At 54.4% G+C, this 20,060-nt stretch overlaps 1 protein-coding gene and 1 pseudogene across 4 annotated transcripts in view; both read left to right on the top strand.

The window, feature by feature from the left end:
* PHLDB1 (pleckstrin homology like domain family B member 1) overlaps window positions 1–20,036 on the top strand; it is a 44,266-nt gene extending 24,230 nt beyond the window's left edge. For 2 of the 4 annotated variants that reach the window (XM_087821506.1, XM_087821503.1), the window contains 12 exons: window positions 92–247; window positions 5,001–5,111; window positions 5,233–5,322; window positions 9,715–9,852; window positions 10,000–10,102; window positions 11,197–11,491; window positions 11,600–11,690; window positions 13,042–13,188; window positions 14,818–14,934; window positions 15,178–15,280; window positions 18,440–18,525; window positions 19,345–20,036. In XM_087821506.1, the coding sequence (XP_087677632.1) occupies window positions 92–247; window positions 5,001–5,111; window positions 5,233–5,322; window positions 9,715–9,852; window positions 10,000–10,102; window positions 11,197–11,491; window positions 11,600–11,690; window positions 13,042–13,188; window positions 14,818–14,934; window positions 15,178–15,280; window positions 18,440–18,525; window positions 19,345–19,485 (1,578 nt within the window). In that variant the 3' untranslated portion in view covers window positions 19,486–20,036. Of the gene's footprint in view, window positions 1–91; window positions 248–5,000; window positions 5,112–5,232; window positions 5,323–7,546; window positions 7,733–8,197; window positions 8,339–9,714; window positions 9,853–9,999; window positions 10,103–11,196; window positions 11,492–11,599; window positions 11,691–13,041; window positions 13,189–14,817; window positions 14,935–15,177; window positions 15,281–18,439; window positions 18,526–19,344 lie in introns of all 4 variants that reach the window. The other 2 variants (XM_087821504.1, XM_087821502.1) reach the window with 2 other exon arrangements.
* Window positions 925–3,617, top strand: LOC107530771 (centromere protein U pseudogene; annotated as a pseudogene).
* Window positions 20,037–20,060: the final 24 nt, after the last annotated feature.

Raw genomic sequence — 20,060 nt, 5'->3', positions numbered from 1 at the left:
CCCCAAAACTCACACCTCTGTGGCCTGGCCTTCCAGGCCCAGAGTGGTATTTTCGAACACCACCCAACCCTCTTTGTCACTGTCTTTCAAGGAGGCAGAGGCCCTGGAGACCGAGACGAAGCTCTTCGAGGACCTGGAGTTCCAGCAGCTGGAGCAGCAGAGCCGGGTGGAGGAGGAGCGCGAGCTGGCCGGCCAGGGGCTGCTGCTGAGCAAGGCGGAGCTGCTCCGCAGCGTGGCCAAGAGGAAGGTGTGTCCTGCCCCGGTCCCACCGTGGGTGCTACACAGTGCTGCTTGGGGTTGAGTCCAGTTGATGGCCTCATGAATGTTAACGTCTCCTTTCTCAGCCTCAGTTTCCTCATCATGAAACATGAACAGGCTGTTGTGAGAATTAAACCGAGGTGATGTGAAGACAGGATAGGATATGATCACAGTGAGCACTCAGCGAACAGGAGCTATTGCTATGAAGCCCTGCTCCTCCGGGTCTCCAGTGGAGAGTGGATCGGCTCACATTCTGAGCTGGGCACTGGCTGGGCAGGGAAGGGAAAGATGGGGGTGGGGGAGGAGGCTGAACTGTAGGCTTGCTCATGCCCTTGCAGAGCTCTCTGTCTGGTGGAAGTGCTGGGACACATACAAAGACCTGAGATCTGGATATTCGAGCCAGCCAGGGGCTCTAGATAGAGCACCACCTGGGTTCCAGCCTGGGCTCAGCCCTGGCTCACTGAGCTGTAAAACAAGGGGATTGGCCGTGGTGTCTTGGCTTGTCCCAGAGCTCCACTGCAGATGCCATGATTGCCTCTGACCTCAGCAGAGCAGGGCAGGCGGTGGGGCAGGAATGAGTGTGTGAGGGTGGGAGTCACGTTGGGAGGAGGCTTGTGCTAAGCAGGGGTTAGGAGGATGTCAGGGAGGAGAATGGGAGGATGGCTCAGGTGGCTCCCCTGCCTGTCCACGCACACACATGCATGCTTGTGCAGTTTGCCTGGCTGGAGTGCGTGGGAGGTGAGGACAGAGATCAGGGAGGGGTGTCAAAAAGTGGTGAGTTGGGGGCCTGACAGCCAGCCTGGGTTTGGTGGTAAGTGGGGAGCCACTGGACCCCCCTAGGTGCTCTGCCTTACAAGTGCACCCACTTCTGATGTGAGGCAGATGCAAAGGAGGAGAAAAGCTAGCACTTCCCAAACCTGTGGGTGTGAGGAGGCTTCCTTGTGTTGTGTCATGCTGAGCTGAGATCAGGATGCCTCCTAAGCCCAGTACTCTTACCTCCTCTTATATATAGGGTGGGGCAAAAATAGGCTTACAGTTGTTTGTATGGACAGTAACACAATAATTAATAAATAATACAAGAATAGGGCAGGAGATGCATGGTCTCTGCGGGCTCGGAGAGCGGTTTCAGCCTGGGTGGCCTTGGTGGCGGGTATGGAAGCCGCGAGGCGCAGGTGGGAGATATTCAAAGAACACTGCAGGAAGAACACGTGCCCCAAAAGATAAAGCCAACCAACTGCGCAAGCCCAGTGATGTGTATGATTTTTCTACTCATTCTGATATCTCAAGCGTGGGCAGGATGAATGAAAATGAGAAAGATGAAGAACCTTGTGAATCCTTTGAACCCCCTTTGCACAGCACTGCTATATACGCTGAAGAAGCTGAGCTCTCCGAACACTGTGGATCATCTCTCCCTTCCACTCTGCAAGGAAAGGAAGCAAAAAGAAGTTCAAACAGTTTTGAAATTGAAGAAAGTGAAAGTGAGCCTGTGAAAAAGAATGTGAAAAAGTGAGGGAGAAATCTCAAGCCCATTAGCGATGGATCTGAGAGCTGTAACGAAAGGGATATGATAAAAGAAGGTAAACCAGCAGAGAAAATAAGTAGCCAGCAGCATGAAGCTATATCATCTTCAGAACTCTCAGAAGAATCAGCTGAACTTGGCACTCCTAAAAAGATAGGGCCTCTCAGTGCCAAGTTCTCTGTTGAAAAAGAGACCCCGGCAACAGACAGTGGATTGAAAGCTCAGAAAAAGAAGGTGTTTCATGGCAAAAAAAATATCAAGAAATGAAGGCATGGACTCAGGTATTTCCAACTGTACACATATTTTGTGTCTAAAAGGAAAGAAAAGCAGTGACATCATGGACTTAGATGTTGTTTTGTCAGCATTTGAGAAAACACTCCCCAAGTATAGTCAAAATATTGAATCTAAAATTTGCAAGGAAGCGATCAGCAAATTTCATTCTAGTATGAAAGAACAACTCATCAGAATGCTTACACAAGTCCAGATGTTGAAAACGGAGGAGGAAGAATGCTAAGATGATCTCAGATATTGAAAAGAAAAGAGTGTTTAATTGAAGTCCAGGATGAACTGCTTTGTTTAGAACCACAGCTGAAACAACTACAAACAAAATACGATGAACTGAGGGAGAGAAAACCTTCCCTTAGGAATGCAGCATATTATCTAATTTAAAACAACTTCATCAAGATTATTCAGATATTCGAGAGAGAGAACCAAATATAAAGGAAACGTATGATGCATCTAGCCTTCCAGCTCTGTTATTCAAAGAACCCTTTCAGGGGCTGAAAGCCATCTGCAAAATATCAGCCATCAATTGGAGAAGCTCCTTGACCAGAAATGAGACCAGCCGCTGAAACGTGCTAGTGTAAAGATAAGTCCCATGCTCCTGCCTGTTGCCTTCTGAAACTACTTCTTATTGTTGAAGCAACACTCTGATACGTGTGAGAAAGTAAACTTGTCTAGTTGTTCAGGCTGGTGTTTGACTGTATAGTAGTTCTAGAGGCCATAATTAACTTTCCTGGTTAGTGTCTTGAGTGATAAGTGTTGACACCTAATTCCAATAGCCACAGACATAAAGGCTTTTAACCTATAAGTAAATATTCAAAATTAAAAAAAAATAATACAAGAATAAACTCTGTGTTTCACCTACTCACAACTTTTGTACAGGTTTTGTAAACCTATTTTTGCCCTACCCCATACACAGAAACCAGGGTTCAGAGAAGCTCCAGATTTGTTCCGACCCTCCCAGTTTATAAGCTCTAGAGTTAGAATTGGAACCCAGGCCTGCTGGCCCCAAAGCCCTGTTCTGTCTACACTATACTGCACTGGGTTGGGGGCTGGCACTTCTCTGGCCTTTTCTTTCCTTCTGGAGCGAATGCATCAGGGAGCCTTGGATCAGCTAATTCCATTGCTTCCAGGTCCTGGTGGGAATAAGCTCCAGGGAACTTGGGAGGGGTCAGCAGTATTGGACTCCTGGTCCTTCCTCCCCATGCCCACCCAGGCCCTGGGAAACAAGCTCAGCCACTGGGACCCAGGGTCACATTCTCCCCTGTGCGTCTCCTCATGAGCCTTGCTCAGCTTTCATTCTCGACTCCCAGTGTCCCACCCACCCGTCTGTCTGCCCTGGTGCCCTGTGCTTCCCTGTCCTCTCCAGTCTTGGTCAGAGTGGTTCAGAGTATGGCTTTGGAGCCCAACAGGTCTGGTTCTAATCCTAGCTCTACCACTCATTAGCCAAGATACTTTACCTCCTAAGTACGTCAGTGTTCTTATCAGTAAAGTGGGCATAAAGGTACCTGCCTCCTAAGAGGGTTAAAGGAAGTAACAAGTGCAAAGCATTTAGCAGAGCTCTTGGGCCCAAAGGAAGTAACAAGTGCAAAGCATTTAGCAGAGCTCTTGGGCCCTGATAGGCTCTTAGTAACCTGCAAACAGCAGATCTTGCTGTGAGGATTACTGCCTTCTCTGCTTCAGTCTTTTCTTGGGCTGACCCCAGATTTAGGTCCGCTTCCTTCTCTCCCTCCTCCCATGCCTTGCTCTTAAGGGTGATGGTTTAAGGCCCTCTCTTTCAGGAAGCCCTCTCGGGATTGACCCAGCCGTTTTCCCCAGCCCCTGTCCTTTTCTTTCACCATCTTTTAATTTTTTTAGCACATGATGGTTGAGCCAGGCATTGTGCTAAGCCCTAGTGGGGATATGGAGATGGGAAAGAAGCTTGCCCTGCTGTTGGACCTGACAGCCTGGGCGGGGTGGTGGCGACGGAGACATCAGCTGTATTCACGAGCAACAGCAATATAAGGGAGATGGCGACGGGATAATTTGAGCACAGGAAGAGGAACAAAGACATTGAGCGGTGGCTGAAGAAGATCTTACAGAAAAGACAGTGTTTGGACCCGTCTTGGAGGGATAAGCAAGCTCTGGATGGATGAAGAAGAGAGGGATGGCTCTCCTGGGCTGAGTAAGGGACAGTGTAAGCAAGGCCAGGAATACACACTTCATAGTGGAGTGTGCAACCTGGCACAGCCTGGCCGAACGAGCACGCAGGGCTCAGCGTGGGCAGGGAGCTGGAAAGTATGCACCCCGTTCTGGGGGCCCTTGATGCTGGCCTAGGAGTTCGTGCTCTATCCCGGGAGTAAGGATGCGTCACTGAAAGATTCTCAGAAGAGGGGTGATTTAACTTTACTAATAATTTTTTAAAAAGTTATTCAAGTAATATATATTCTCCTTAAGAGATTAGAAAATTCAGATGAGCAGGCAAACAAAAACTAAACTTCAAAGGCCAGTTTAGAGAAGTATTTGTGGCAATGTGGAACGGATCAGAAAGCAGAGGGTTGGACTCAGGAGCTGGTGAGAAAGTCCAGGCCAGGAAAGCAAAGGACCTGGATTTGGGTGGTGGCAGTGGAGTTAGGGTGGGGGGATGGGGCAGGTGGAGAACTGTTTAGTATCTTCAGGATTCTGGACATGTTGACTGTGGGGGTGGAGGGAAGGGAGATTGAGGACTTGGGTTTGGCTGGTTTGCCTGGTGGCACAGAGGTCACTGGTCAAGGGAGGGGTGAGGGAGGGAGCTGACCATAGCAGCCTGAGTTTTCCTGGGGAGACTTGAGGCCAAGCAGAAGAGCTGATTGATTCCCTTCACTCAAGCCCAGGCTCTCTGGGCAGGAGAGACAGCCAAGCCTGACCTTGGGCTCAGCCCTGTCTCCCCCAGGGCCTGCCTGATCACTCCCATCTCCTCCAGGAGCGCCTGGCAGTCCTGGACAGTCAGGCTGGGCAGATCCGGGCTCAGGCTGTGCAGGAGTCGGAGCGCCTGGCCCGGGACAAGAACGCCTCCCTGCAGCTGCTGCAGAAGGTAGCTCAGCTGGGCAGGGGGTGATGGGGGTGAGAGGGGAGTGCAGGGTTCCCCCTTCACCTGGTCTCCTCCCTTGCTGTCGCTCCCACTCGTTTGATTCTCCGCCACTTTGGGCTTGCAGGAGAAGGAGAAACTAACTGTGTTGGAAAGAAGATACCACTCGCTCACAGGGGGCAGGCCTTTCCCGAAGACCACGTCAACCCTCAAAGAGGTAACGTGGTTGGTTCAGCCCAGCTTCAGGCCCAAGGGTCTCCCTAGGGAGGTTCTGGAGCAAAATGTGGCACTTTCACCCTAATGGCTGAGATTGAGTATGGGGGCACTTTCCTGAACTGGAGAGGTGTGAGTTGGAATGGTCCTGAGGCCTGGGACTTGACCCTCTATGGCTACCAGCTGCTTTTTTTTTAGTTACCTTTGTGGCTCCCAGGAGCCCACTGATCTTGCCACTTTGGGTGACTGAATACATGATGAAGAGGTTTGGAAAAATGCCAGGGCTGGGAAGACTCACCTTCGGGGGGAGCATAGGGTTCTAGGGGTCCTGATCTTGGAGACCCTGGGCTTTGGTCAAGAACTAGGCTCAGTTCAGAAGTGAGCATTGAGGCCCCTTAAGCCAGCCTTTCCCGAGTCACATGCCCCGTTTTCTGAGCTCTTTCCTTCCTCCCTGCTTCTGAGCAATTTTGGGCTGGGCTGGGGTGGCTGGGCTGGGTGCGAGGGCTGAGGCCTCTCACTATGTACCCTCAGCTGAACTGCTCATCTCCAAGTCCTCAGAGATGGAGCTGGGGACTATGGCTCTGGGCCCATTCCCAGGGTCACCTCAGACTGGCACCTCCTCTGTCCCCTTAACCCCACCTGCTTTCACTCAGCTCTGCCCCAAAGCACAAGAGGTAATCAGAGCTAACTGCCTGCTCTGCTGTGTCCACCGCCTGTCTGCCTGCTTGCTGAGCTCCTGCCTACAGCTTCTCCCCAGGGCCCAGCTGAAGGTTGTGTGGCAAATCCTTTGGCCAGAGTTTGCAAGTTGGAGTGATTGAGGTGTGCCGTAGGTACCTGGGCAGCCCATAAAACACACACACCAAAGCATCACTTTGCATATTAATTTGCATGTATTCTGCATGTCATTTGTCAGTTCTCACAGACACTGGACCCTCCAGTGCATTTTTGTTTTCTGTGACCCCTGGAGGATAGCCAGCCTCGAGCTAGACTGGGATGGGCTCCCCCAGGTGGGGCAGGCCCAGGATTCTGTGCTTTGATTCGACCTGTATTTCGGATGCCTGCTAGGCCCCCAGCACCTGGATAAGCTAGGCGCCCAAGGATATGCTCAGGGAATATGACAGGCTCTGCTCTCCCATACCACAGTCGAGTGTGCTAGCATCACTCCAAGTCCTAACCTTTGGGCAGTGGGCCCTTTTTGTGTTTAGCTGTTTCCTGCCAAAGTCTCTTTCTTGCTCAGGCCCTAGAGGTGTCTTTACTCCCACCCCTTCCAGCCCCTGCCCCAGCAGATGGGGGTATGGGGACCCTCGAGAGTGATGTGACCACTGTTCAGTGTTGCATGTGTGCCCCCACTGGGGATGCCTAAGGTGTTGGAGACAAGAGTTCTCTGGGCACTGGGTGCTGGGTCCTGGTCCTTGGTGGGTTCTTGGAAGCTCTCCCCAGGCTTCTTCGCCTACCCTCAGCCCAGGGCAAACCCAGGGATGGGCCTTCAGGATCTGCTTGGGGCAGGGCCTGGAGGCCAAGGCGGCCTCAAAATTGGAGGCCAAGAAGAGCCCACAGACAGCTGGTCTGCCTGCGCTTTTCTGCCCCAGCCCCAGCCATCTGTGGTTACCGTGGGTAGCTGAGCTCCCACCCTTGCTCTGGATTTTGTATGGAATGGAGTGATAGGGAATGGAGTGATGCTGTAAGGCGTGAAGTTTGGGTGTGTGGTACCTGGAAAAACCTGTTAACCTCTTCTCCCCACCTCCCTCCCACTGGGCACCCCAGGCGCCTGTGAGCCCCGCAGAGGTTTTCCTGCGTGGACCCCTATGCTGCTGCTGCTCCCCTCAGCATGCTTGCCCAGCCCCTGCCTGACAGTGAGGCACCAGCCACTGAGTGAGCCCACCTATGCCCAAGGGCCTCCTTGTAGATGCCCTAGATTGCCCCTCAGGCCTCGGTTGGGGGATAGCAGGGTTTGTCTTCAACAGTGAATGAGAAGGGCAATGGCTTAAAGGGGGTTGGGAGGCCTCCCTTCCCCAGGCTTCAGCAGCTTTCTTCAGCTCCAGGCAGCTGGAGGAGGGGCAGGCCTTCCACTCTCGCAGGGGGGCGTTGGCGAGAGGACTCACTTTCCTTTCTGGGGCCATGTGAGCCTCCTCTGCTCTGTGCTTCCCTTGCCCATGGGCAGTACCATCTCTGGGGTCCCAGTCCCATTAACCTCTTGTATTCCCTCCTGGTCCCTGCCTTCCCCCAAGCTTGTGCTGCTTGAGCAGCTGAAGGTGACGTGGGACACCTCGCCCATGCCCATGCCCATGTCCACAACCCCTGCACCAGGCCCGCCTCTCCAGACCTCTGCCTCCCAGGACCTGGTTCCTACCACCTGCCTTCCTCCGGGGCTGCCCTCCTCCCCCTCCTCCACTTCCATCACACCTTCCCCCAGGGCTGGTGGTCTGTGTTCCTGCCACCCCCAGCCCACTACTGCTGTGGCTCTGGCTGTGTGTGTTTTGGCCCTGCTCACCTAGCCCCCCAACTCCAGGCCAGCCCCAGGGCAGTGGGCTGTGCCTGTGGGCCCTGGTTGGCTGCGTCATGGTTGGCGTAGCACTTGTTTATGTTCTGGGAGTTGTACCCTGATGGCTTCTCTTTGCTCTTAGCACATTCACGACAACTGTTTTCTCTTCCTTCTCATTGCCTTTCTCCCTCTCTTTCTTTCTCCCTTCCTTCCTTGACTTCTTCTCTCACCTTCCTGTCTTTTTCTCGGATTACGGCCTTCCTTTAACCTTCCTCCCACCTTCCTTTTCTTCTGCCTTTCCTTCCTCCCTCCTGCCCTTTCCTTTCCCCTCCTTTCCCGACCTTTCCTCTCCATGCTTCCCCTCTGGTACCCTGTCCCCTCCCATGCTCTCCTCTAGATGGAGAAGCTGCTGCTCCCTGCTGTAGACTTAGAGCAGTGGCACCAGGAGCTGATGGCCGGGCTGGGGACTGGCCCTGCTGTAGCCTCCCCTCGCCCCTCCCCCCCACCTCTGCCCACCAAAGCTTTTCGCCAGCTGCAGGTAACCCCCCCTTCACTGTCCTCCCTCCCCCGACCCTGCCCCTCTCTGCTCTGGGAACCTCCTGCCACACATGCAACCTTAATGGTGGGGGGTCGGTCCAGACAGGGCAGCGTGGGGCCTCTTGACCCTGAGATGGCAGTGAGGCAACCATCCTGGCGCTTTTTGCAGCTGGAGGGCTAGCTTCATGAGTCCAAAGGTGACATGACTGACTGTCCAATGGAGGGGTTTGGGAGCAGTGCTCAGGTGGAGGTCCGTCTAGTGCCTTGTAGGGGCTAGACTGGGTCTCTGCTGTGTGCTCGGCAGCCCTTAGCCCAGAGCTTCTCACTCAGTCTAGGGGCCTGACACACTCTTGAGCTCATAGCCACTAGAGCTAGTGTGTCCTAGGAGGACTGCCAGCGTTGTGCTCTCCTGGTCTTCCCAGGGCGATACTTGGAGGCGGGACAGAGAGGGACAAAAATTTTGCAGTGATAGCCCTGAGGACATGCCTGAGTCTCCTCAGAGTTTCTGTGGAGGGCACGGGCCTGCCTGAGCCTGTGGAAGCTGCTGATCGTGCGGATGGGGAGAGTATTTGATAGTCTCCCCCAGAGTCACTCCGCTGACCTGCTCTAGTGCCTGAGACCCCACTGTTCAAAACCTTGTCCGCGAGTGAGGCATCGCACCTCTGAGGCTGATCTGAGCGGGAACTCCGTGCTCTCTTCGGGAGGAGTTTGGTTCATGCATAAGTGGGCACCTCTCCTTTGTGCTTAGCTGGTTAAAGATTTTTACACGTTTTGATTCATTTAATCACCACAGGCCTTTGAGGTAGATATTGTTAACATTTTACAGACCAAACATTTGGGCTCAGAGGAAATAAGTTATTTCCCTAAGGCCACACAACTAGGAAGTTGCAGAGCCTATGCTGAGAATCAGGGTTCTTGACTCCAAAGACCGTATCCCCAAACACGAACACTGTGAGTGAGCCGGGCAGTTGTGTAGGCTAGCCATGCTCACTCCTTTTGCGGGTAAGGAATCCCAAGCCCAGGGTGGCGAGGTGCATAGCCCAGTCACACGGTATGTTAGTGGCAGAGCTGGGACCAGAGGGAACCCTGGCCACCAGTTGGTCTTCTGTACAGCTCTGCCCAGCCTATGTTAACTCTTTGCATGGGTCCATTTACAGGGTTCTTTCTAAGACACAGAGTTGGACCAGGGACTGGCCCAAGGAGGCACAGCCTGGAGATCAGGCTCGGCAGCTGCCAATAACACCTGCCTATTGGGTGGCCCAGGAGGCTCAGTTGTCAGCTAGAGATGGAGGCCTTGGGTCTCAGCCAGCCTAGGTGATGTGGGGGTGGTGACAGTGGGGGAGCTGGAGTCCACCAGGCAGTATCTCTTCCCTCCAGGTCTACCGCTCCAAGATGGATGGTGAAGCCACCAGCCCTCTTCCCCGCGCCTGCAGCGGCCCCCTTCCCTCTTCCTCTGGCTCCTCCTCCTCCTCCCAGCTCAGCGTGGCTACCTTGGGCCGTAGCCCCTCCCCAAAGGTCTGAGGACATGAGTGGGCCGTGTGTAGAGCAGGATAGTGGTGGTAGGGTTGGAGACTCCTACACCGGGGAGAGGCCAGAGCCACCCACGAAAGCCTTGTGGGGGGTCTTCTGAGCCCCAGGTCCCAATGTCCCGTCTCCCTTCAGAGTGCTCTGCTCTCCCAGAATGGCACGGGCAGCCTTCCTCGCAACCTGGCAGCCACGCTGCAGGACATTGAGACCAAGCGCCAGCGGGCCCTGCAGCAGAAGGGTGAGTGGCTGCAGTGCCAGCGTACCTGCTCTCCTGGGCCCTCGGGCCTGCCTCACACCCTCCACCTCACCCGTGCCCTTTCATAGGACGGTTTTCTTTAATTGGGATCTAGGCAACAGCAGACAGGATCTAGATTAGATCCCTAAAGGGTAGATTCCTGGGTATTTGTCAAAGGGCAGGGGACTGTCGGGTCTGGGCAGGGAGCTGAGAGCTCTTTCCTAGAGAGCCCTGCAAATAAGGGAAGTGCGTTGCCCTGTCTGGAGGCAGGGCATGGATTTGCCTCCAGAAATCGCTCCCTAAGATATTGGCTCTGGGGACCCAGGAGTCCTTGTTGCTTGGGTGCCTTTTGGTTGTTTAGAAAGCCCACGTCTGTGCTTCTCTCTCCTCTCACCCCCTCTGTGTCTCTCTACCTTACCCTCTGCTCGGGTCCCCCACACCAGTCGAGTCGCTTCCTGCCGAGCCCCTCCCAACTGACGAGCCAGCAGGTAGAGCGTTGGTCACTGAGGACATTGCTTTGGCCAGGCAGCCTCTGCCCAAGCATCTGCATGACGTATTCTGTCCAGGCCCCCAGTGCCTGAGGGCAGGCTCCCAGGCAGAGCTGGGTTGGGGTGTCTGGCTACCTTGAGCTGAGCTCCCCCTTCTCAGCTGTGCCACCCTGTTCCTGTCCTTTCTGGCTGCCGTTGCTCTGGCTTCTGCATTGCTGCGGGGTCTGCGCTGACACCCTTGTGCTCAAGAGGCTCCTACCATCTTTTCCTTGCCCCTTCCCCAGCAGGCAGGGGGTGCATGTGTCCCCACCTATTCAGGCTTTGGTTGTGAGCCGGAGCCACCTGGCTGTCATGCTGCCAAGGTGCCACCTGGGCAGGCTCGGTACCTGTGTGGCTCAGGATGCAGAAAGAACACTAAAGCTAGACTGCAGCTGTGGCCAGATGGCGAGTGAAGCACTGGCAGTGCAGCTGGACCTGGAGCTGTGGGGCTGATGTGGGCCCCTGTGGTAACCTCTCCCTGCTCGCTTCTTCCTTCTGTCTGTGATGCTGCCGGTGTCCTCCCCAGATACACAGATTGCCCCCTGTGACTCTCCCCTGTCCCTCCTGTAGGGCAGCAGGTGATTGAGGAGCAGCGGCGGAGACTGGCTGAACTGAAGCAGAAAGCAGCAGCTGAGGCTCAGTGCCAGTGGGATGCCCTGCATGGGGCATCCCCCTTCCTGGCAGGCCCATTGGGCTTGCCCCCCCTCATGCACCACTCCATCCTGCACCACCTGCCGGCTGGGCGGGAACGTGGGGAGGAGGGTGAGCACGCCTATGACACCCTGAGCCTGGAGAGCTCCGACAGCATGGAGACCAGCATCTCCATGGGAGGCAACTCAGCCTGTTCCCCCGACAACGTGTCCAGGTACCTGACCTCCACCCCATCCTGCCCGAGGTGCCAACTCTTCGCTCTGCCTCTGCCAGATGCCTCCTCAGCTCCTTGGTGCACCCACTCTCCCCCTTCCTTCCCCAGTGTAAGTGGCCTGGAAGTGGGGAAGCTCGAGGAGATGGAGAAGATGCTGAAGGAAGCTCATGCGGAGAAGAGCCGGCTCATGGAGTCGAGGGTGAGGCAGATCTGGACCACAGAGATCGAGGCAGTAGGGCCCCGCACTGCCTCCCACTGCCAAGTGCCTGTGCTCTAAGTCATTTCGCTCACATTGTCCTTGTCACATGCCCTGGAGGAAAAACGGGGGGATAGGAGGCTTGGTGAGGTTCATGTTTCACAGCTTGTAGGAAAGGAGGCAGCACAGTAACCGTCGTCCAACCGTGACTTCCTGTGTGGGAACGTCTAGTCTTGGTGTGTTTGCTTCTGTGGGCTGTGACCACCATGGGAATTTGATTCCCACCCACCCAGGTGGCTGGTCATTCCTCTGGGGGATGGTTAAGGGAGAGCAGCAACCGGAGGTTGAGGAATAGGGACTGAAGAGAAGGCGGGTGTCCAGGGCGGAGCAAAGGTGTTGTCTGGGGGACGTGGGGAGCAGTGGGGGCTGAGGGAAGTTGTATCTCCTTCAAGTGGGCCTGGAGCTGGGACACATCAAAGAGGGACCAGGAGTTCCTCCTGCACACTGCCAGCTGAGGAAGCCCAGGCCCGGGAGGAGGCAGGGTAAAGGATCTGCAGAAGCTGCCCCTTGTGCACCATGGGGCACTCTGCCCTTCCTGAGACGGGAGTGGGGCCCAGGGAGCAGGAGTCAGCAGCTACTCACATCAGAGGAGGGCAAGTTCACAGCATCTCTGGGCAAGTGGAGAGAAAGGAGATTTTGCTAAGTTTTAAGCTGGGAAGAAATAGCAAATGGGTTAATGGTATAAAAGTCATCATGATTAAGATAAAACATCGTGGACGTGCTCTGTGGTTAATGATTTGTTTTAATGACTAAAAATCTTTTAATACAGCTTTCGTAAGTTCATTTTCCCCCATAAAATTTGAAATTTAAGTACAGATGTTTCTGATTTGGAGTTTCAAAGGGCCTTAGTGATTAGGGAAGGACCACTGAATATATTCACTGTCAAAAAAAGTTGTTCAGATCATCCATGTTTTAGGAATTCAGATAGAATTACAGGAGCCCCACTGACTTATTGAGTGCTTCCTTCCTGCTGGAGTCAGTGATGCGCATTTGCATAAAGATCTCATTCAATTTTTACTATGATCATAGGAGTAGGCACTCTTGGCTCCATTTTACAGATGAGGCAACTGAGGCTTAGGGAGAGTTTAAATGATTTTGTTAGGTTCTCACAGTTCACATTGGTGGCCGAGCCAGGATTTGAAGCAGGGCAGCCTCACTTTAAAGCACTTACTCTTACCAGCAAGGTCCTGGAGAGCGGGGGTGCCTCCTGCGGCTCCGCCCTGTTCTGAGACGGGGAGGCTGGGGACGGGGGAAGAGGGCAGCTGTAGGCACTGAGCCCTGGCTTTGGTGGAAGGAGCAGGAGATGGAGCTGCGGCGCCAGGCCCTGGAGGAGGAGCGGAGGCGGCGGGAGCAGGTGGAACGGAGGCTGCAGAGTGAGAGCACGAGGAGGCAGCAGCTGGTCGAGGAGGAGGTCAAGATGCGGGAGAGACAGTTTTCCCAGGTGATGGCTGGCGTGGGCTATAGTGGGCGCCTGGCTTGGGGGTGTGGCCGTGGAGGGGTCGGGGCATTTCGGGGTACCTCTGCTGGGCTGTAAATGGTATTCTACTCCAGAAAAGATTGTGTTGGCTCTGCACACGCAGAATTCCACCTGGGACTCCTTCAGCCCCAAGGAACAGAGACCCATTGGGGCTTGTTCAAGCCAGTGTGTGTGTGTGTGTGTGTGTGTGTTGGGAGTGGGTGGGTTGTGGGGACATTGGCAGGCCACCTTGCTGACATCTGGGGTCATAGAAGATGGTCTAAACAGGCCTCTCAGAGATGGGAGCTGAGAGCTGAACTTGAGTGGCTCCCCTTGGCCTCTCAGGGCCTTAGCTTCCTGAGTCTGTGCTGTATCCCCTGCTGCTTCCCTGGTGGCCTCCTGTCCCTGGGGCTTCGTGGCTGTCCTGGCCCTCACTCCACCAGACCTTTTGGCTCCAGGCCCCACCAGCAGCAGATGACTTGGCTGTGCTGTTGGTTTACATCTCCAAGACACTAGTTTTTCTTTGGGATAGGAACCCATTCTTGTACAAAAACCAACTTGGGGCTTTCTCCTTACATGGGAGACTTGAGCAGAACATTTAAAGGCAGAAGGAGAAATTAGGTTGGGTAGGGAAATGTACCCATGCCTATAGTCCCAGATCCTAGCCCCTGTGAGAGCCCAAGGGACTCAGGTTGTCCCTTCTATTGGGTTTCCATAGGTCTCTCCAAGGGATCTGCCTCCAGTGGTGACCAGTGGTCACAGCTTCTGATTTCCTGTGGTCCACAACATACATTGAGGGTGTAGGCTGCCTGGGGTGGGTCTGAGAATTAAGAAAAATAATCAGGAAATGTGAGTTTTACCTCTGTACTTGGAGCTTTGTCCAGTGCCCAGCTCTCCCCTGCTGCCTGTTGGGGGCCACTGTGGGACTCTCCAGCCCCCACCCCAGGGCTGAGGCGTTGCTGCAGGGGCCATCAGTGTGCTGCGGGAGGGGGGTTGAGTGAGCCCAACTTTGGGTTGCCTCCTCGAAGGTGTGCATTTTGTTTTTCCTTTAGTTTGTGATGTTTCCTTTTCTTGCCATTCTGATGTTCTTCCCAGAAAGGAAGAGTAGGAAAATGTTCCAGCTGACTGAGACTTGCAGTTAATATTAGGATGTCTGAGGTGGAACAGACCTTCATGATTATATAGTTCAGAGCTCTGCTTTATATACAAGGACACTGAGGCCTGAGGGGATATGGCTCAGACAAGGTCCCATTAGAAGTCAGAGACCAGATTTCGTATGGAGCTTTTCTCCCCAGTGCCTGTTCATATCTGGCCTCTTGCTGTATCCATTCAGCCCAGGAGAGAGAGGAGGGGCAGGGACGAGACAAGTGTGGCTGTGCCTTAGTCGTAGGTGGGGAAACCTAGGTGTGGAGTCTCAGTCAGCTGTATCCCCAGCACAGGCTTGCTGGTCTCCGCTTGGCCACAAACCCTGGGAAGCCAGAGTGACGGCCATGGGGGTGGGGAGGGAGTGATAGCAGGCTGTTGGGCACTTGAGACTGAAGCCAAGGGGCCCGGGTAGGGATGAAGGGGAAGAGAGCAAGCAGACTGTAGACCCTGCCTCTGCTCCGCTCCCAGGCGCGACCATTGACCCGCTACCTGCCGGTCCGGAAGGAGGACTTCGACCTGAAGACCCACATCGAGTCCTCAGGCCATGGCGTCGACACCTGCCTGCATGTGGTGCTCAGCAGCAAGGTACATGAGCATGGCCCCAGGAGGCCAGGGAGAGGCCCATGGTTAGAGGCCCTCCCAGGCCCTCAGAGCAGTGGCCTCAGTTCCTGCCCTAACGCCAGAGGCCTCTGTTTCAGGGCCTGGTGTTCTGGCTGGAGAGAGAGTCCCCCTGAATGCAGGCACAGATGATGGCACCTCTGGGCTGCTCAGGGAAGAGGGGTCTAGGAGCTGTGCTTTTGGGTCCTTTCTTACTCCTGCGTCCCCCAGGTCTGCCGTGGCTACTTGGTCAAGATGGGTGGCAAGATTAAATCGTGGAAGAAGCGCTGGTTTGTCTTCGACCGGCTCAAGCGTACCCTTTCCTATTACGTGGGTGAGTTCCCACACGGCCTTCCCGAACCTGACCACGGGCTGTCGCCAGGACAGCCGGTCCTCTGGAAGGGGGCCAAGCTGGCCTTGTCCTCCCCCCCCCCCCCCCCGGAAAATGTGCAGAGCATACCTTTTCACCTCCATTTATTTGTTCATTTTTTTATTCAGCAGTTGCTGAGCATCTGTTAAGTTCCAGGCACTGCTCTAGGTTCTGGGGATAAGACAGCTGCAGCCTCCCTTGGAGCTTATTGTCAGGGAGGCAGATACCCAACAGCGTGGAGCATGACGGTTGTGCTGTAGGGGTGCCCAGGCTCCAAGACCAGCAACTGAGCAGTGCCAAGGAGCGCCCAGGACAGCCTTGGGGACAGGCCCCTGGCCTGCCTCGCTCCCTTAGCTCTCCTCAGCCAGCCTCCGCCTAGTTCCCTGGAATTCCCCTGGGATGAGGGCATGGGATACTGCCGCGTACCGAGTCTGAGGCTGGGGTGCGCTGTGGAAGCCACCCTCGTCCTCCTTCCTCCCGCCGTGTCTCTGCCCTCTGCTGGCTCTGCACCCTGCCCTCTGCTCAGAGCCCGCCTTCCTGGAGCCCACCGCTGCATGGCAGAGGGCAGAGAGCAGCCACGTTGGTCTTGCGTTGGTATGAAATGCCTCACTGGGCCTGTCCACAGGGACCAGTGCGGCCGTTCCGCTAGCTCCCAGCCCTGCAAAGCCAGGAAGAGCAGTCTGGCTTGGAGCCTGGAAGGAAAGGGCTGGAGTGTTTGGTGCCAGAGACGCCCAGGCCCGGAGTGCCCTGCTTCCCCTTTAACCTGGTCCCTAACCAAGTGCTGCTGCCTCCAAGAAGCTTTCCCAGACCACACGGACACAGAGGCACCTGTGTCCCTGTTTCCACCAGGCTGGTGACGCACTTGGCTGGATTAAGAGGAGCAGGCCTGGGGAGCAGGCCTGTTTTAGGCTTGTGGAGATTGAAGTGCAGGGCAGCTGGGTTCAGGATGAAGGCTAGGACTACAGGCAGGGCAAACATTGGGGCTGTTGGAGCCATAATAGTAATAACAATAAACTCAATGGCAGATGTGCCCGCTGAGCACTCTTCATAACAGGCTTTGAGGGAAGCACTGTTTTTGTTTTGTTTTGTTCTGTTTTAAAGGTTTTCAAAATTGATCTTTAGAGAGACAGGAAGGAAGAAGGAAAGAGAGAGCGAAACATCTATCCACTGCCTCCTGCACCCCCCTGCTGTGGATAGAGCCTGTAAGCCCAGCATGTGCCCTGACTGGGAATCTGCCATCAACCGGCATCCTTAGGGCGGTGCACAGGACTATGCCCAACCAACTGCGCCACACGGGCCGGGGCTCTGCTGCACACTCTGAATGTGTTCTCTCACTTAATGCTCATAACAACCTATGACACTTGGCTGTTCTCTTGGACACCCAGGTCACACAGTTGATAAATGCTCTCTTCCTCACTAGATTGTAAGTTCCTAAGGGAAGGGTCTCTGACTTTCCTCTGAATCCTGGTGCCTGGGACTCATTCATTCAACTCATTGCACACCTACTGTGTGCTAGGCATAGTAGTTGTTGGTCATTGGTGTTGGAGGAAGTATATCTCTGGATTTAAAGGAGAGTTCAGATTCAGCATAATTTCTATATCGAGGACTATGCCTGCTGTGGGAGCACCGGAGGGCACAGCTGCACACAGTGGTGACATTCCCAATGGGCCTTCAAGATTACTGAGGAGTCTGCCAACGGAAAGGGCAGAGACCATTCCAATGTGTGCAGAGCACACTTTAAAGGACCGGGAGAAGCCCAGCCTGGCTGATAGAACTTGGAGTTGGTGCAGGGGAGGGTGTGAGGCAAGGCCACAGCGACCTGCTGGCACGAGCCTGCAAATAGCCTTGGCCAGGCCAAGAAGGCAGCAGGTTCCCAGGGAGGGAACCAGCAGAGACGCTTGTGAGCTGAGGCAGCAGGACTGGATGTGCTTTAGGAAGCTCACCCTTCGGTATTAGGGAAGATGCATTAAGGGCAGAATGTGGGGCAGGGGCACATTAAGAGTCTGGAACAATGACCCCGGATTGATGACGTGGGCCTGAGGTGACGGGTGGGGGAGGAGCCTACTGCCAGCCATCACCATCAGAGTCCAGTGACTGCATGTATGTCTTTACGAGGGACCATATATCCTTCCTTTATGTCCCAGGCTCGCTGTCCAGAATGTCAGTGTAGTGCCTGGGCAGTGTCTGCCACTAGATGAGATGGCCTGGGCCCTGTGCTTTCCTTGGACAGTGCCCTGCTCCTCCCCAAACAGTCCCCTCCTTCCTGCCACCCCTGACTCCAGATGCTAAATACTTCCTTCCATTTTTTAACATTAGAGTTGAATAGGTAAATGCACTCATAGTTCAAAATCAAACACAGAAGATTGGGAATTATGCCCGCTCACGATAGGTGACCACTTTTACTGATCTCATGTGTCCTTCTAGTGTTTCTCTAGGGGAACGGAAACAAGCAGACACTCCTCCTCCCCTTTTCTCAGCAGGAGGCAATGCAGTCCTTGTTTTCCCGGTAACGTCTTAGAGATCTTTCTGTGTCAAATATATCCACGTCTAGATGTTTATGTCTGGATATATTTTATAGATTTGTTTCTGAGTCTGTGCATCAGATATTTCTACACCGTTCTACGTAGCGGCTGCCTCGTAGCTCATCGCGTGCTGCGCTGCAGTTTATCCACCAGTTTCCGCTTGATGGACACCTGGCTTGTTTCTAATCTCTTGTGACTACAAATAGTGCTGCAGTGAATGATTGTAAATTTGTTATTTTGCACACATGTAAGATATGTTTTCCCAAGTGTGATCATTGGCTCAGAGGACCAACAGCTTTCTAGTTTTGGTAGATATGGTCAATCTCCCATAAAGTCTTCTAGTTTATACCCCACTTGCCATTTATTAGACTCCCGTTTTCTCCACAGACTTGACAAAAGCTTGCTGTGTTTTTTGTATATTTTGACATTCTGATGGGTGAGAAGCGGTGTCTCAGTGGAGTTCTAATTTGTGTTCTCTGCCATTGCGAGTGAGCCTGAGCGTGGATGTTGGGGTCTGTGTAGGAATCCTGGGAGTCACCCCATTTCCCAGAGGGAGGGGCTCCACATCAGCATCCTCAGCCTGGCCCTGTTTCCTTTGCAGATAAGCATGAGACAAAACTGAAGGGGGTGATCTACTTCCAGGCCATCGAGGAGGTATACTATGACCACCTGCGCAGCGCGGCCAAGGTGAGGGCACAGCCGGGCAGCCGTGGGGGTGCGCGGGCTCCCGAGCAAGGCCGCCAGCCTGCCTCTGCAGAGTCTTGGACCCATCCCTTGCTCTCTGTAAACTTTCTCTTCCTGTCTCCTTCTCCCCTTCCCAGAAGAGGTTTTTCAGCTTCACTATGGTGACCGAGGTACCCCTCCCTATATACAGTAACCAGAACTACTGTGCACATTAACGCCTCCATACCCCACTCGCCTCTGACCTTTACTGTCCCCTAAGCGCCCTTCCCCTCCCCAGGCCTGAGGGAGGAGTGCAGGTGGGTTGCAGAGGGCAGGAAGCTTGCATGCCCCCTTCTCCTGAGATGACAGCAGCTGTCTCCCTGTGGCAGTGGGCAATGCAGAGGGGATGGCTGAAAGGGGAGTGGGACCTTGGAGACTGGTTTGGTAGAGAGGTTGATAAATGGATGTCTGAGGCTGGTTGTAGGCTCAGTGCATTTTAAGTTGGCCTCCTTCCTGCCTCAGCTCAGGTGCCTCCTCCTTGATCTCTGCTCCTCTGGGGTCCTGGTACCCAGCATCCCCTGGTAGCTTTTCCATCTTTTGTGCCTCGGGTATGAAGGAACAGGGCCCCTACCTGGAAGAATACAACCCCGAGGGCTGCAGGGGTGAGGAGGGGGCATCTCAGCCCAGGGCCCACATGACTAGTGGGGACTAGGTTTTGGCCCTATTTAGGCTCGGCCCCGAGCTCCAGGTCATCAGGACACAGGGAGGGTGTCCAGACGGGAGGCAGGTGGGAGAAGGAGGATGTCAGGGGTGAGCTGTCCTAGCCTCTCTTTCCCTCTGCAGAGCCCAAACCCTGCCCTCACCTTCTGTGTGAAGACCCATGACCGGCTGTACTACATGGTGGCCCCATCTGCAGAGGCCATGCGCATCTGGATGGATGTCATTGTCACCGGAGCTGAGGGTTACACTCAGTTCATGAACTGACTGTTGTGAGCCTCCTGGACCCTCAGGCTGGCCCCAGTACCCATGCCTGGCCACCTGCTGCTCTGCTTGCCTGTGAGAGAGTCGTGCCCGGGCCCCAGGCCCCATGGTGGCACTTCCAGAGGCCCTGAGAGGGCAGAGCATGACTGGACTTTGTAATGTTGTGTAAGGAGCTCATTCTGGGAGTTTCTGAGTTCAGGCCTCCTAAAGAGCCAGCCAGAAGATCAAAGGTGGGGCCTGAGCTTTGCAGCCTCTTGGGAGTCCAGACCTCGCAACAGCCCTTCAGGGTTCTGTTCTCCTTTTCCAGGGACAATTATGGTACCAGAATCTGCCAAAGATCCCCTCTTGCCTCAGCCTCCTTTGCAGGGGCCTTGGGGGCTGAGCAGAGCCACACCCAGAGTGGGGTGACCACTCAGGCAGCGAACTTCTCAAACCCTGCTCTCCCCATTGCTCTCCCACCTTTATATTTTTTATTACTTTGCTCAAGGGCCAGAGACCTCAAGTTTTATCCTTGAGGTCTCAGTCATGTCCCATTTTTGCAGACCCATCACCATGGTCACCATAGTAACTGCTTAATT

The sequence above is a fragment of the Miniopterus natalensis genome, chromosome 11 (assembly GCF_054644295.1).
Source record: "Miniopterus natalensis isolate mMinNat1 chromosome 11, mMinNat1.hap1, whole genome shotgun sequence".
Lineage (NCBI taxonomy): Eukaryota > Metazoa > Chordata > Mammalia > Chiroptera > Miniopteridae > Miniopterus > Miniopterus natalensis.
This window is presented reverse-complemented; position numbering and strand designations above follow the sequence as displayed.